The sequence below is a fragment of the Limulus polyphemus genome, unplaced genomic scaffold (assembly GCF_000517525.1).
Source record: "Limulus polyphemus unplaced genomic scaffold, Limulus_polyphemus-2.1.2 Scaffold109, whole genome shotgun sequence".
Taxonomy (NCBI): Eukaryota; Metazoa; Arthropoda; class Merostomata; order Xiphosura; family Limulidae; genus Limulus; species Limulus polyphemus.
The window spans coordinates 523,186-542,113 of NW_013665719.1; the positions used below are offsets into that span (position 1 = coordinate 523,186).

General features: G+C 31.5%; 1 protein-coding gene across 1 annotated transcript in view; it reads left to right on the plus strand.

The window, feature by feature from the left end:
- The first annotated feature begins 338 nt into the window (after positions 1 to 338).
- The window catches only part of LOC106471043 (hemicentin-1-like), a 264,175-nt gene continuing 245,585 nt past the window's right edge, over positions 339 to 18,928 (plus strand). Inside the window, exon 1 of the mRNA XM_022400513.1 lies at positions 339 to 677. Within this exon, the coding sequence (XP_022256221.1) occupies positions 581 to 677 (97 nt within the window). The 5' untranslated portion in view covers positions 339 to 580. The remainder of the gene's footprint in view (positions 678 to 18,928) is intronic.

An 18,928-nucleotide genomic window follows, 5' to 3' on the forward strand; every position in this document is an offset into this window, starting at 1 on the left:
ATAAGTCAAAGATTATGACCTGATCTACTTAAAGAGATTTTCATATGACAGTAAACAGTAATAATGGGTAGAGCGCTGATTTAAAAATAAATTAACTACTTTTATATTTAAAGACAGCAACGATCAAAGTTGTTGGTTTCTCCGTGCATGTTTACAGAGCAGCTGCTATGTGTTTTCAGCTGGAATAAACCTAATAGTGAAATCAGTCTAAGGAAATAACTGAACTCACAAATCAATATTAGTAGAAACGAATTCTAATTTTGAACATTTACCTCTTTTTAAAAATAGAATAAGCTGTCGCTTAGCGCCCTCTTCTGGAATTTATGGAGAAAAAGAATTCGAAATCGATTGAGAGGAGTTATTCGTGACAGAACAGGTTCAGGAGACGATCATTTGCACTCTAAACCATAGAACGTTGTTACTTACTCCAAGAGATCAACGTGGTAAACATTTCTTCTCGAACGGATGAAAACTCTTTTCTTCAGAATACATTCCCAGACTGCTTGAAGTTCTGTGCCAGGCACGACTTTCAACTAAGTAACATTTAAAAGTGCATGCCATTCTTTATATAAAACACATTATGACTTTACAACCTTTTTTTACACTATTTTTGCTTTGGTTCATCAAAACGAGAGCAGAATTCGAACAAAGTCCAGCAAATGAAAAGAAACCTTATGGTAAGTAAATAGCAATGATTATAATGTATTAAGAATACAACAATAAATAACACAAACAAGTCATTTGTTTCACGAGCTCATCGCATTTTATAATATTGAGCATATTTTTCAAAAATTGTTTGGAACTATTTCATGTATAATTCAATAAATCTTCTTTAGCCAGCATAGGTAATAGACATATTTACGTATTCTACCATTTAAGCAGTGTGATATTGTTCATGTGTTTCTCTGTTTCATTAGAAAGTTTTTTAATCAAGTATTTATTTTCGCTTCACGCATAATATCACAAAGGAAAACAACTTTATAGTAATTGTTTCCTGGATTTATTATTCAACAGATAACATTTTTCAACTCAAGTATCTCTCTAAAATATCGTAAAAAATATTTACAGGATTTTTTTTCTTTTACATTGAACAATATAGTACTATAATATAGTAAGTAATTTTTACTGAACTTTGTTTTTTAGATTGGATAATATAGTGCTATAATATCGCAGGTGATATTTACAGGATCTTGTTCTTACATTGAGTAATGTAGCACTATGACATCGCAGGTAATATTTACAATACTTTATTTATATATTGAACAATACAGTAGTATATATAGTAAGTAATTTTGATTGAACCTTGTTTTTTTACATTGAATAGTATACTATCATAATAACGCAGGTGAATTTACAGGATCTTGTTCTTACATTGAGTAATGTAGCACTATGACATCGCAAGTAATATTTACAATACTTTATTTATATATTGAACAATACAGTACTATATATAGCAAGTAATTTTTATTGAACCTTGTTTTTTTACATTGAATAGTATACCATCATAATATCGGAAATGAATTTACAGAATATCTTTTTTTTTACACTGTATTTGTCAAGTATTTTTTGATATTCATTTAAACGCTGCCTTTCACATTTTCAGTGGTGTTAAAAGTTTCGATTTGATGCAAGTTTTATCTTATCTTGCAATCATTATAACTCTTGAAAAAGTTATAAGGATCTCTGTTACAAGAGGCTGGAAAGTACTTTGGGTTTTTAATGTTTTGCTAATTGTTTAAAGTTTCATTGGTTAGTCAAGACAAATATAATGAAAATTGTTTATTAAATACAGTATAATTTTTCTGTAATTCACAAGATACATGTGAAAACAATAATCTATGCACTGTTTGCCTCATGTTCACATTTCTTGTTCTTGAACTTATCGAACTATAACGGAATACCATTTTATAGAAGCAATTGGTTCTTCAACAAGAGTCACTCATGAGCGGCTAAACAATGAATTAAGCTTGGATTTGAGTATTAACATAATGTGAAGGTGAAATCACAAGATCAGGTTAATCCCTCAAAATTCATCAATATGATCAGAGATTTTCCAGGGATTTTCATAGAAACATGAAAACAATTGAATAAACCGCCGGCTACTTCGTCCGACGAATAGATTTAACATTCGAAACTATCACAACCACACTGAGTACCCAATAGTAAGTATGATGAATGATGTTACAGTTCTTCTGCTCTAAAATCTTCAAGTTAATATGAAAAAATATATCACAAGTCTTGGTTATGATACGTATTGTCTTAATTCAAAACGATAGAATGTACTTTCATAGTTCAGCAATCAAAAACTAACCAGAAACAGAAGAAAACTGACTTTTTTGGTCACTTAGAAATAATTAAAACGGATGTATCTTCGTTGGTTAATTCAGTAAAACTTTAAATAAACGTGTCGTGAGTTAGGTAGATTTTAAACAAAAAAAAAGAAACATTTGGAAAGTACTTGCATTGGTCAGTCAAACATAATTAAAATAAAAAATAATAAAAGGAATATTTATTGCTAAATAAGTCAGATTAAAAAATAAATTAGCCAAACTGGCAGAATTAGAATGAAGATAAGATAGACTGCTTTCTGAATGATATTTTTGTGGATGTTGGAATAAACTTTAATTACAACATGTATCTTCGTTTGTTATTTCAGCGAGATTAAAAAAAATGTCGTGAACGTAGGTAGATTTTAAACAAAAAGAAACGTTGGAAACTGTTTGCATTGTTCAGTCAAACATAATTAAAACACAAATTAACAAAAGGAATATTTATGGATCAACAATTAGAATAAAAAACATAGTCAGCTTTGAAGAATTAGTATAAAGATAAGATAGACTGTTTTGCTATTGATAATTTTGGTGGTTCTTGAAATAAATTTATATCTTTATTAGACGACTTAGAACTTAAAGGAGGTTAAGACGAGTAAAGACGTTTTCTACTAGTATTGTAGGTTAATTCTGAGCAAATTACAAATCAAGAAGAAGGTCACGTTTATTGTAATTAGACGAATTTTATGGGTAGATATGTTTTTGGGTTAGTTAAATATAAATTTAAAAATAGCATATAGAGAACCTCTTCGCTAATCTGACAGAATGAAAACAAAGTGAAAGACAAGATATGATTGGTTGGTTACTTTTACAAAATACGAACAGCCGAATATAAGGAGAGATATCATTGGTTAGTTTTAATACTAAGTTGATTGCTCGTTAGTGAATTGTAAGAGCATTTCTATGAACAATCTATGAGTCCTTGAATTGAGCTCAAATGTAAGTCGTTAGTTTTTCTGAAAGTTTTTTTCTTACTTATCTTTCGATAGAAACTTTTCTACGTGAAATAGAAACTATTATTCGACAGCGTTTCTTTCGGATATTTGTTGTTTGTTCACATTCCGATCCCAGGGAGAGCATGCGAGATGCGTAACATATTGAACGCATTAATACTAGTGGAAAATTGAGGAGCAAAGAGTTTTAAAACAACAAGAAACTAAGTAATTCCAAAGCACTTTGTAGAAAAACATAAAATAAAATTGACTGGAAATGCACTGTGCAAGTTGATTAGAGAATTACTTATATGGAATAATACTTTTACTTTGAAACAGGAAAGTTCATTTTAGTCTTAACATTCATATTCAGTTTAGAGTGTGTATCTAATTGAATTTCTTTATGTGAACATAATGAAAAAGACATAAGCGAAATTATTCATTAAAATATTTTTTTTCACGTACAACGAATATTTTATGAATTCACTTTTTTTTTCAAGTTTTGGTTTTTGCTATACTGACACCAGATGTCCTTTGTTAGATCTTACACACGCGATAATATATGACTGTTTATATTAACTTTTACAAAGTTGGTTTGGAAATCATTGATTTTAGTACAGTTTTTCATTTTTACAAGCCTGGGAAAAAGAATAGGCTGTTTTTGGATAGAAAATGTGATTTGGTGATAGTAAACAACAGAATAGAAAACATTTTTTTTTGCTATATTCCGTTAGACAAGTTATCAGGATTTCGATAAAAACCATTGTTTCTGTGGTTTCCGATCTAATCTTAACCACAGACTCAGGCAAATGTGAATATAAGGATTTTTCTCGTGTTATAGCAAGCACTTGAAAGTAGGTTGGTCTAAGTAACTATTCGTAACAATTATAAATAAAATGAATAAGAGTTTTACCTTTATAATTCCAAAGATGTAAAAAATAAATTATAAGAAATGAAAACTACCTTATATATAGATCTACCAGCAAAAACAAAAACAAAGAAATAAATAAACACTCAAATAATACCTAGAACACTAAAATCTTATTAAGGCAGACAAATAGCTAATATCTAGAACAATAACAACTTATTAAGGAAAAAAACTAAGTAATATCTAGAACATGAACAGCTTATTAATTAAGACAAATAAGTAATATCTGGAACACTCAAAACAGAGGAAGTCAAGAAAGCTATACAGTTATTGAAAGAGCATCTACAGAAGTTACTAAACACCCAATATATAGTTATGAGGAAAAATATGTATCTAAGATGTTGAACACCCACTATATAGTTCTGAGGAAATACACCTGCCTAGGGTGTTGAACACTTATTATTTTATTATGAAGATGGACAAATCTTTATAATTACTAATGTTATTCTAGTTTGTATTTAACTGTATAGAATGTTTTGCTCACGTCGTTCATAACCAGTAATCTAACATGTAAAGTATTTTGTTTTCTTCGAAGTTTCGAATGTAAGTGTTTGAAGTTCATGACTATAATCCTAGTGAAGTGTTTGCTCATACAACTACCCAAATAGCTCAGACTTTTATAAAAATTTGATGGATGTCTTAGATCTTATCGTGGATATATAATAAAGGGGGCTAGAAAAATGCAGTTTTTGTGGTGCATGTAGGGACTAGTGATGCAGGGAACGGTAGGTCAGAGGAGCTAATTAATAAATACAAGGGGTTGATAAAGGCATTTAAAGAAAAAGTCCAAAGCTTAATTTTGTCATAGATTTTGCCCAGAATTAACTGTGGGGATGAAGTTATAAGCAGGTCAGTAGGGCTAAATTCTAGGCTTAAGTTAGTATGTAAGGATGAGCAGACTGACTGGTTGGACTTGTGGAATCAATTCATGGAAGAAAGGAGCTTTTTGTAATGGATGGTTTACATTTAAATAAGATATGGGTTGGTTTGTTTGATACGGCTATTGACTCAGCTGTAAGGGAAGTTTTAAACTAGAACTAGATAGTGGTGAGGGCCAGGAAAAACTAAATGCAAAAAGAATAAGAGGCACGGAAAAATTTAGCATAAGAAATGAGTATAGAGGTAATTATAAGGGTAGGCTTAATTGTTAATATTGTAATTTTAGAAGTTTAAAAAAAAATACTTGACTTTAGAGCATTGGTAGTAATGGAGGATTTTGATCTAATAGAAATAACTGAAATATAATTAAACATAGATGATTTTGATGGCAAAAATTTTTTTTGAAATACAGGATTACAGGCTATTTAATAGGAATAGAGTACTAAAAAAGGGGAAGAATGGCTTTATATGTAAAATGTGAGTTACATCCTGTTGAATTCATTTGGGTTTCTATTAGTGGAAATAAAGGGAAAGCGCTTTTAATGGGAATTTGTTACAGACCACCAAATAATACTGATGAAATTAGTGAGAAACTTTACAATGGATTAAGATTTCAGCTGTTAATGAAGTTATAATTATGGTTGATTTTCATTTCAGATATATAGATTGAGAAGTACTAGAGGCAAACCATGAGGGCGAAAGGTTTCTCGAAACTGTTCAAGATGGTTTTCTTCATCAATTAGTCAAGGAACCTATTAGAAACAATGCTATTTTACATTTATTGTTAACTTCAAATATTGAAATGATCTAGAGGGTGGACATTGGGAAACATTGTTCTATTAGGTTCGATGTTTTGCTGCATATGGAGATAAGGAATAATTATATTTTGGTTACAAATTTCAAAAAATCTAATTTTGAAGGGAAGTGACAAGAATTATCTGCTGTGAATTGGGCAGCTGAGTTATTTGGAGACACTGATCAAATGGGGAAAATTCTTAAGGGTACATTTTTAAATATTCAAGATAAACATATTCCTTATAGAAAGAAAAGGGTGGCTGCAAGTATAATCCAGGTTGGCGCACAAAGAGTATAAGAGATAAAATGAAAGAAAAGCATCATAAATTTAAATTTACTGGTATGATAGGAGATTTAGAAGATTATAGAAGATCAAGAAAGTTGGTCAAACAGAAAATTAGGACATCAAAAAGAATGTATGAGAAAAGGTTGGCTTAGAAAGTAAAACTTAACAGAAAGGATTTCTTTAAATATATTAAGCGTAAACAAAATATAAGGATGGGGTAGGACCATTGAGGCTACGAATATTTAAACCCAATTCCACATTTTGAATAATTGATAGATAGAAACAAGATCGAAAAAAAAGACTGCATTAATTCTGAGGTAGTTAAGAAAAAATTGTGAAGTTTAAAGAACGATAAGGCTTCTGGGCCAAATAACATTTCCCAATAGGAATTTGAAGGGGGTTAAAGATTGGATATGTGAGTCACTTGGTACTAATTTTTGTCAGTCCATGAATAGTGTGCAGGTACCAGTGGGTTGGAAGTTAGCTAATGTAACTCATTTGTTTTTTTAAGGGAGGTTATAAAAACTGTTCTAGTAGTTATAGACCCATTAGTCTTACATCAATTGTGGGAAAAGTTTTGGAAAGTCTCTATAGGTTTGTGGAATAAGTTAGCAAATTTGATAGAAGGGTAGCTGGATGGAAGAAAGTAGAGGGTTGCTACAAATGGAGTTCAGTCAAACCGGATTAATATCACAAGTGGTGTACCTCAGTGCTCAGTTTAAGGACCTTTGCTCCTTTTTGATTTACATCAATTTTAATAACTGTATAATGATGATACGCAGGTTTCGAGTAACTTCTTAGCAACCGTATAATCATGCGAGACATGCTCAGAGCCACGTCTTCAAAACTGTGTGATGATAGTAGACAGTCTTGGAGTCGTTTCTTAACTTAACAACTGTGTGATGACGGTAGACAAGTTTAAAGTCAGTTAGGGAAAAAGTTTAAAATTTACTTAGTGTATGCAATTTTGGTACTCTTTCTTATGTCATGTTCAGTTTCGTAAGGTCCAGATGGGATGAATATTGTCGTATTATTAAAACAAAATACTTAATAGTGATAATATAGCTGTTATTCATATCTAGAAGTAGGTCAATTGTTCTTGAAAACTTGATCTGTTGTTTAGGTTTCACTGAAAAATGTTTGTCAAAATCATTTGTGTTACTGTTAATATATAATGATCTTAAAAAATCTGAAGTATTATTTGTTCACTTTTCAAAGTAACGGGTGTTTTAAGGATATGTTAATTTTAAAACATTAATCACATCTTTATTAGGTTTTTACGTTTTCGTGAACTTAGATAAGATGTTGAGAACCCAGCAAAATTTGTCCCTTTTTTCGAAAAGTAGTGTTTGTAAATATTACACTGATCTAGGTCATGCAGATTATAGGTTGTAGTTCTTGCAGTTATTAATTAATAATTAATAGAAATTTAATTATTCTCATGATCGTGTCGCTCAGAAATCAAGGTCGTTTGAAGGAAACATTTTGAAAACTACTGAAGGCTGAGGACTAACGCATTTCCTCATTTAATGTACAATGACATAAAGATATGAGTTCAAATATTTGATATTATTTTTATTCATGAAAATTGATAGTAATATGCCAATTTTAAAATGTATTTTATATAAAGCAATTCATGTCTTCTGTGAAACCTTTACTTACCACCCAATAATTGGCTGACAAGTCCATGAGCGTAATGGATACGTTTTTGAGTTTTCTTAATATCCACTCATCTGACCTCACAAAAATACTACGCATATAGCTTTCTTCAATGTATTTTATAATAAACTGACCGTGAAATATAAATCTGGTAATATCTTGTTAATCGCAACATTAATATCATGCACTGTTATCCAGACTACAAGATCTGAACAGTATAGTTCCTGATAATATCACGCATTCTTGTTCAGACTACGATATATGAAGCAGTATAGTACTTGAAAATATCATGCACGCTTGTTCAGACTACGAGATATTAAACAGTGTAGTACCTAATAGTATCATGAGTGCTTTTACAGATTGCGAGATCTGAACAATAATATACATAACCTGATAATATTATGTACGATTCTTCAGACCACAAGATCTACAGCAGTGTAGTATCTGATAATATCATGCATGCTCCTCCAGACTAGAAGATCTACAGCAGTATAGTATCCGATGATATCATGCATGCTTCTCTAGACTACAAGATCTAAAGCAGTATGGTTTCTTTTCTGATTTAAACTAGAAAAAACAAATATGTAAAAACGGAGCTTGCTGAAGATTATGTAAGCACATTTCAACAATATACCTTTCGGCTGTATGGCTTGTAATGCACTGAAATTTCATTTAATGTGCAAAATTTTAATTAGATAGATAGCTCTTCAGTAGTTTTTCAATCAATTGAGTAATGCTATTTCTTAAGTTTCTTTGATGGAATCGTGAATATCATCATTGGCATAAAATCAAAAACAGCGACGTCTCCTCCGATTCACTCCAAAATGGTTAGATTTAGTTAACAACATAAGCATTATTTCTCAGTTTGTAGTTATAACAGAAGCAGCAACAAGAAATGGTTGAAGCGATTTCAAGAAACCTTGGATGGATATTCTGATAATTCACTTTTTTAGAAAGGTATCAAAAGTAGATTACGTGTCATGAACGAAACTTTGTATTGAAATATTTCAAAATTTGTTCATCACGTCAGTTTTAATTACACAGCGCTCTCTCTCTCATGATCATGTCTGATCTAATGTTTCATGAAGCAATTTAGTGTATAATACTTTCATGAAAAAAGAGCTAAAACTAACTATATCACTGGTTCAAATTCAGATGTTGTCTAACAAGAAGAAAATATTATGTTAGAAACAAAACCATCTCTAATTATTTTTGTCTGTACAAATAAGCCATTTCTTTTCTACAAGATTACATACATAAGCTATATGATATTAGAGGATCTCTTCCATTTTCTGGTAACAAACTGTGAGATGAAAACTAAAATAAATGATAAAGGGAGTTAATAAATGAACGATAAACACGAAATACTGAAGTTTTTTATAAGAATGCCTAAAAACTTTAACTAGCTGTAATAGAGAAAATAAATATCAAAATTCTAATCATTTATTCAAAGAACTAAATAGAAAAACAACCATACTCTAAAAAAATAATAAAACAAACGACACAAAAGTAAAGAATACAAAATAAGATATATACACAGATATACAACAGGTATTTATAATGTAACGAATGTAACTTTAGAAGTCACCTTGTAAAAGCCTGTGTTTGACTGAGATATGGAAAATGTAATGGGCTTAAGTTGAAAACAAACAAATGAGGATTATATTTACAATAAGGCAATATGCTTCTGAGAAATGTCAAAAATGTGACTTGTTTAAAACATGCGATCCAAGGTTTTTGTTCAAAAATCCTTATTCAATTGAGAAATGTGAAACATAATGCGCTTAACGAATGTAACAAAATGTTTTTGTTTGAAACAAGCTGATATTTATTTTATAAATATAGAAATGTAACATATTTAACACAGGCAACACAAATTTTTGTTGGAAACAAAACGTTCTGTACTAAGAGTGGTTGCATTCAATTGAACTTTTGTAAATAAACCTTAAAACTAATATCAGTTATCAAAGTATCACAATGAACTACAGTAACGATTATAAGGTTGTGCATGTAATTGTCCAAAAGTTTTGTAACTAACAGTTGATAATAGAATTTGCTTTCTAATAAAGAAGTAACTGATGGCACAATAATGAAAGGGTAACTAAATACTTACACGATATTGGAAGGATAACCTCCAAGTTCTGACACGATAGTGAAAAAGTAACTAAACACTTACATGATGCTGGAAGTGCTGACAATATACTGGAAAGGTAACTACTTACACCATGTTGGAAGGGTTATGCTTATTGCTTGAAATTAGCCAGTAATCGCCGGTACGTAGTACTGGTACTTCTCAATTTCAAACGTTTAAGTACTGGTACTTCGATTAAAATTACAATGTAATATAATGTAATACAATGTAATATAATGTAATACAATGTAATATAATGTAATATAATGAATGCGCACTTTAAAGCGATTTCTCTTTTTAATTGTATTCCCTTTTAAATGTTTTTAACTGATTTTAACCTTTTTTTAATGTTTCAAAACCTTTATTGATGCACTATCTGTTCAATATTATCCAATATTACTGGGTAATATGGATTAAGTAATACCTCATAACACTCCCATTCCCCCCTAAAAAGCTTGAGAACTGGCACCTTTTTCCCCATTTTAAACACTGGTAATTCTACTACACTGGAAGGGTAACTCTAAATGCTAACACGATACTGGAAGGGTAATTCTAGATTCTTACACGATACAGGAAGGTTATTGTAAAAGGTAGTACGTTATTGTTGTTTGTTGTAAGAGATACCGCTTACTGGTAGGGCTAGTTTTGTAGAGTTTCTTTACAAGATACCTATGAAACGGAGATTAAAATCCCTATGCCAGAAGGATCAGAGAGGAAGCAAGTCCTCAAAACTGACGTGCTTTATAATGTAATAGTTAGCTATACACTTTCTAGCCTTGTGTGCTTACTTACTGTTTCGACAGTAATTTCTATTGGAATCTCCAAATCATAAAATAGAAATTAAAAATATTTATCTATTTTCTAGTGAAGGAGAATATTTCTTTCGAGTCATCTCGGTTTAAACCAACATATTTGTATTAAAGCATTTATTCTGTTAGATGTAGGTAATAAAAACAGATCTTAGATAAGATCTTATGACAATAAGATTCAAGGTGAAAAGATACACCTATTCAGCTTCAGGTTATGAAAATTTTGATTACAGCAGACATAAAGAAGTGTTGATTTCATCAGATCTTTCCTTACACCACCTATTATCACCGACAGTAGGCCGAAAATAGTAGCAGTGTTTTCAGGAGAGCCTAAGGACGTTTGAGATTTTACGGAAATAAGCCTATGAATAAGTTGTATAGAATATTTGAAGGACAGATTTTCCTACACTGAGAATTCGAATTTTGTCTCCATTTGCTGACAAACCAAATGCGTGTAAAACGATCTATTTGTTTATTTTCGGTATAAGAAGTATCTAAGATGCAGAATAAGGTTATTAAAAACTACAGAGAAGTAACAAAAGAAAGGAAACTAATCTAAATAGAATCATACATGTTATAGTTATATAAATTTAGCAAAGTTTCATTTGTTTCATCAATTTTGTTTTTTCAGTATTAAAACGATACCTTTTTAATATATTGCTAAACTGTCTTTGATATTTGTAATCTTTTATTGATATACAATATAAGATAATATATATATGATATATAATAATGGTAATACTTAGACTATTTAATTGGTTCTACTGTCTAAAAAGTTAGGATAGTTAGACTGTTTATTGGGGTATATTATCTCGCAGGTAGCGGTATTTATACTGCATAATGGGGACTGTTAACCCCATAAGTAACGATATTTACATTGTTTAAAGGGGGAAATTTTCTCAAAAGTGATAGTGTTTAAAGTGTTTAATGGATTTTACTACCTAAAAAGTTAGGATATTAGACTCTTTATTGTGATTTATTAATTCACAAGTAGTTGTATATAGGCAGTTTGATATTACCCCAGAAGTAGTGGTATTTAGAATTTTTAATAGGATATATTACCTCACTAGTACTGACAATTAGACTGCGTAAGGATATATTACTCCAGAAGTATTTAGAATTTTTAATAGGATATATTACCTCACTAGTACTAACAGTTAGACTGCTTAAGGATATATTACCTCACTAGTACTGACAATTAGACTGCTTAAGGATATATTACCCCAGAAGTAGTGGTATTTAGAATTTTTAATAGAATATATTACCTCACTAGTACTGACAATTAGACTGCGTAAGGATATATTACCCTAGAAGTAGTGGTACTTAGACTTTGTAGTATTATACATTACATGACTAGTAGTAGGTTGCATTACCTCCCACTTTATCTATTCTATTTAATTCTCTTAGTTGTTGTTTTGTTCAGTACGCGATGGTGGTTATTCATGTCAAGTTTATATCAGAAACTTATGAATTGTAGTATATATAACTTTCTATCTGTTTTAACGCTACCTGAAATAGATAAAGTGGGCATTGCGACAGATTCCAACTTAACTCAGCTCAAACAATATTGTAACAAAATCCAGTCCATTAAACTGAAAGTAGCGTAATCAGTAAAATCTAGAAAAGTAGTTCTGAGCCAACTTTAAATTTGTTAACACGGTATTTATTTTAACACTCATTGCTGAATAAGGCGATCGAACGAATATAACATGAAAATTCTCATGATTCAACAATCCCAGTTACTTGTTGATCAACCTTTTATTAAATATGTTGAAGTCACTAAACAAAAAAAGTTCCTTTTCAAAAACAGAAAGAGAGAGAGTCAGCTTTACGTTGACAAATCGTTACAGAAGTTTGATATTTCGCTAAAATATTGATTGCTCACTGATTAAAATGATTAAGCAATGATAATGTATTTTGTGGCATATAAACTACAGAAGCTGATGAAAGAAGAAGTGTTACTTTACTACGTCCTTTTGACATAGTTCAGGAGATGTATTAATTTCGCTCTCTCTCAGGGTGTAGTTCCGGAAAAGCTTAAATTTTCTACTTTCATGTCATATAGTTGAAGAGAAGCATTGATTTACTATGTCCTTATGGTGTATTTTAAAAGAGCAGTAATTTATTTCTGTCGTATGACACAATTCAAGAAGAGCTTTACAACATTATTACGGTGCAATTCAAGAGAGGCATTAATTTTTTACGTTCTTATGGGATTTATTTCCAAAAAAATATTCTTATCCGTCTCCACTTCTACTTGAGAGAGTAAAATCTTCTGAGGATTATTCAGAACATGAACTCAGGTTCCACCTAGTGGCGAAAGTTGCAACTTATTCTACGGCCTGGTCGTGTTAAGGTTCGATATATTGAAAGTGACAGTGATATCGTTTTGGGAATGTACGTTTGTAAACTCACAACTTGTTGAAAAAATTATATGAGTTATAAATTAATAAAACAAGAAACAAGATAAATAATAAAAGCATTGTTTGTATGAAGTAAAGCACAAAACTACATAATTAGTTATCTTTGCTTTGCCCGCCACGAGTATCGAAACCTAATTTCTTGCATTGTACGTCTGCAGACATACCGCTGTGCCACTGGGGGAGGGGGTTAAAATATTGTACGCTATTTTCTAACAATAGATTTTTTTTATACAGTGTTAGAATTTGTCTCCCCACCTAGTTATCAATTGTTGCTTTAAATGTATAACGGTTAAGTTGGTGAGGCATTTACTGTCTCAGTAGAGGTCTCCAATAATAGGAGTTTATAACAGTACACTACTCAAAAGACTAACGAATAATCGGAATTTGTAACTGTTACGTGGTCGAGCGCGTGCTCAGTGGTTAACGTGCCGGGCTGTGAAATTGAGGGTTTGTAATTCATGTACCGTTATGGTAAAAAAACAAAAATAATCTCGCTCCTCACTCTAGAGTCGTGTATGCATTATAAGAGTAACGTTAAAATCCCAATTTTCGAGTAGATTAGTACAAGATAAGGCCGTGGGTGTTATTGACCAGCTGGCTTCTCTTTAAAATTAGAGACGGCTATCACAGATAGCTTTCAAGTGGCTTTGCACAACCTCTCCCCCAAAAATAAACAAAATATTATGCAAATCTGTCATTTGACAATCAGTTATGTGATCTGATATGTAAGAGATTGATCAATATATCTATGGTCGTAAATAAAGGCTTGATGGAGGTGGGTTTATTTGACCTCACACTTCGTTATACAATATAGTTACCAAGACAAGCTGGAACTCATGATCATTTTTAAACCTAAGATGTTGATTATATCATGAGATATCCTCGATTAATACTAAGAAAGAGCTATTTTCAGGACATATTTAGTGTCTGGAGTCACTTGGCAAAATGTGACGCGACTCCCAAGATAATTTTTGACATGCTCTATGAGACTTTATTCTTTAAAGGAAAAAAAAAAATGTCGAATAGTTTAGCACGGCGAGTTGGACGTTATCGCTCATTATTCTGAAGTCAAAAACAGTTGAATCAGCACATGGTAGATAAAGAATTGTAAACTTTTGTCCTTATCATGCGTGGCATTAGTGATACCATTTCGCATGATGTTGAAGACATACCACATTTCAGTCACTACTATGAGAAGGTCTAGTTCTAGATTGTCGCCAACTAAGTAAAAACCGCTTTTATGATGACAAAGTGAAGTGTGGCTCATCTGGGGCAAAAACACTATTATACATATTGTTGATCTATTGGATATATTCATGGCACCAATGCAGACTAGCTTTTTTTTTTGTGTCTTGCTATCAGCGAAGTGGATTTCATTGAATGTCTGACATACGGTTTAGTCTAGCGATATCTGTTTCTAATCGTCTATTTACGAACACGGCATCAATTTGTGACTGCGAACATCTGAATAGCGTCTAAGTAGGTACCCTACAATTGCATCAAACTAGAATAGGCGGATAGTGGTCATTTGCACGTGCTGTCAAGGACGGTCTACTTTGTCCATCGTTTGCGGGAGTCGTGGATAATGGTTTGCTTTTTTCGTATGCCCAAGTTACCGATTGAAACAATCCAACATTCTGCTAATGACTTTTTCAGACGCTAGGAAGGAACCAATTCACAATAACCTCCTTTGATTGGCTGGCTTCCGTTTGCTCAATGGCTCTACGCATGCGTGAAACATAAAATTGTCATCAAAAGACTAAGTGCAGCCGTTTTTAAAATGTATGACAAAACCTATTCAAATCTATCTTTTTATTACTGTTAAAAGTTTCAAATTTTAAAACTTTTACTTAAATGAAATAAAGAATCTTCCAGCTATGGTTCGTTGATGTATACGTCTGCTTGTCTGCTAATTGGATGAGAATGAAAATAATGTCCAATTTACGAAACATTAGCATTTCCAATAACTTAGACAAAACATTGCAGTTCGATTAGCTCAATATAATGAACAGAATTTCTCATCAGTCAGGAAGAAACGTATGTTGAACGAATGCGCCAAAGTGGAGTAGAAATGTTATGTTACTATCACAATGTGTTGGCATGAAAACTGATGAGTTAGCATATGTCTTCAAGCCAAAATGTTATGGATATTGTAGAATATTTGGCTAAAGTAGCCAGACATTTTGGAATAGATTTAATTTTAACTAATACGTTGTACGTGTCATTTATTTTTAAAACAGTTTCAAATAATTAGGTTAGAAAAAAGGCGCTATCGAGATTCAGAACATTGTTCTTATTTTCTGACCGCTCTGCTTGTGATTGATTTTTAGTTATATTTAGATATACTCAGCAACGAGAGTGTAAATTTTCACTTGTTTTTGAAATATCAATAAATAATAGTGCTCTTAGTTGTATAGCTTTAGACACACACAAAAATAATAAACATTTATTACTACACAATGAGCAGATATCGAAATTTGATTTTTAACATTATAAGCCGTCAAACCTACCACTGAGCCACAGGGGAAATATAAGTAACAAAACATAAATATCAGTTTTATTTTAGCGCAAAGCTGCGTAATGTGCTATTTGTACTGTCTGTCGCGGGGAATCGAACCCCAGACGTTAGCAGTATTTGATTGAAGTATGAAACTAAGCATGCTGATTATCCACCTGGAAAATACACAATACTATCACTGAAATCAGAATCATTACAAAACCTTTCCTTTTAGATAGATATATTTTATAATCTAAATGCCTAAAAAAGATTATTTTCTACAGTCTAAATAATGCTATGTAGTCTACAGTTAAGCTGCAATTGTTGTATAATTAATTTTTCTTAGTGTGGTGATAGGATGAGGTTTACTAAAAATCTGGATTGCTGTCTTAATATCGCTACCTAGTGGCAGGCTAGAATTGTTATCTTAATAACACTCCTTAGTCTACTGATAACCTGAATTTATTGTTTTAATAGTGCTAACTTCTCTGCTGATAGGTTGATACTGTTATTTTAATAATGGTATTTTTGCATGCTGTTATCTTAATAATGCTACTAGTGTGCTGGAAATTTTGTTTTAATAATGGTACTTATGTGATGCCCAGCTCTAATTGTTATATTATTGATACTACTTAGTCTACTGATAAGCTGAAATTGTTTTCTTAATAACGCTTCTTAGTCCTGACGGGCTGATATTGTCATCTTAATAATGCTACTTAATCTACTGACGTGCTGAAATTATTGTATTAATAATGCTATTTAGTCTACTGACAGGCAAAAATTATTTTCTTAGTAACACTACATAGTGTACTGATAGGTTAGGATTGTAATCTTAATAACGGTACACTAATCTACTAATAGGCTGGAATTGTTGTCTTAATAATGGTATTTTTTTTAATGATAGGCTACACTTTAGTTTTAATAATATTCATTAGTTTACTGATATGCTGAAATTGTTGTCTTAATAGTGTTCTTTCGTCTACTGATAGGTTGTAATTATTTTCTTAATAATGATGTTTTGTCTACTGATGTTAGTAATGTTACATAGCCTTCTGACAGGCTGGAATTATTTCCTTAATAATGCTACTTAGTCTTCTGAAAGGCTGTTTTTTTAATAATGGTACTAATTATACTGACAAAATGGAATTATTTTTTAAATAATAGTACATATTATATTGATAGTCTGAAATTGTTGTATTAATAATGTTCATTATTCTACTAACAGACTAGAATATTTTCTTTAAAACGATACTTGATATACTGATAAGTTTGAATTGTTATCTGAATAATGCTACTTTGTCTACTGACAGGCTGGAATTGTTGTCTTAATGATAATACCTAAACTACTGTCAGACTGGAATTGTTGTTTGAATAATTCTTCCTAATTACTGATATGATGAATTTCTTTTTTATTTCTTTATAAAAATAAGAACAAATGTTTGTTTACTTAGAGGCTGACATTTTTATCTTTAATATGAAAGATCTAATTATGTGGTACAACGTTTGTCTAGTTAGTCTAAAACAACAACGTTCGATAATTTTAAACTCTCGAACTTAACTTTTTCTTGGAAATATGCAGAACTTGTCTATTCATAGTTATATTATTAACAAGAGAGGTCACTGTCGTAAAAAAAAAAAGGACGAAAGCCTCAGAGCATGTAATAACTTTAGCTTGTGATTTCGTACTACGTTAGGGGACGCCACAAAAGCAGTAATTTGTTGTAATGCAGTGTGTTAAACATTCTTGGACATCTCGAAGATCATATAGCTGTACATATATCTATATATATTTATGAAATACGAAGGTATTAAGAGTCCATCATATTTTGTAATTATGTTTGCCGCTTGGTTAACATATGAGGGTATTTCGATTCCAGGATATATGGTGAATATGTCTGAGGTATTAGAGCCATTTATGAGTTTCATTTTATACAGGGAGATTTGAAAAAATCGAATCAATTGAAATCTCTGAAGACCAATATGGTTTAACAATGTTTCTGAGAATTAACTGAATTCCATGAACCGACTAGATTCCAAGTAGTTTCTGGTGACTAACTGGATTTCAAGAACATTTTGAGGACCGCATAAAAGTACTTAAGAGCCATCTGGATTCCATGAAGTTTTTAAGAAGTAACTAGATTCTACGAATATTCTGAGGACCGCCTAGACTGCACAAAGTATCTGAGAACCAACTAGATTTTTCGAAGTTTCTGAGAACTAACTGTATTCCAGGAACAATGTGAGGACTTACAGGATTCCACGAAAACTCTTAGAACAGACTGGATTCTAGGAATTTTCTGGTAACATGAATACTCTGTGGACTAACCAGATTACATGAAGATGACTTTACACCAAGAACGGAGAAATTGTCTGAACAAAGCGTTAATCTGTTTCGAAAAATATTTTACCAAAAACACACACTTTTGTACAAAACAGGTGTGTATGTGTGTTTTGAGGGGAAATGCTCAAAAAACTTATACAGACCAGAATAACAACTCGTACATGTTACTACTTGGGCATTTACTCAATAATTACTCCATGCATGTAGACAATAACATCAATATAGTACCGTATGCAAACATTTTGGCCAAAAATGTACATCTTACAATTAGAAATACAGCTTAGAAGCAGGAATGATAACCACAAGAAAATGAGTCTTACAGTTACCAATACTGCTTAAAACAGAAATTATAAACACAAAAAATTACAATGAAAAATGTTAATGACGTCACTTCTCGACGAAGTTCTGGGAAGTATTTTTAACATTAACTAACATCTTAGTAGCTTAGGTGATTTTGGGAAAAATACCAAGAAACTGTTGATTGTATATGTTTCAAACATACAATTCTAGGTGTATTGGATTGACAGCTTTCCACTCTATTTATTGAAATCGCGAAAGAAAACTAATAAATGCTTATTTTTTTTCAAGTAAGGCCAATCTTAAAGCACGAGAAGCACCACCCCTCAGCGAAATTCAATTATTCTGAAAGGAACAACATACCATAAAATCTCTACTTTATGACCTGAATGAGAGAAAAAAAAATCTCCGCGAAAGAGTGGAACTTACAAGGACGTGACTGGAATGATAATATCTGTCAAAGTCAGGCCTAATAGATATTGGATTTCTCTTACAGTTCCTTAGCATACTATTTCAGTTTTTGTAGCGACAAAATAACAACTTTAATTTGTTTTTGTTGTTGTTCTTCTAGTTGGAAACAGTTAAGAATAACCGAACTATCAGCAAGGAATCACGTTAGGC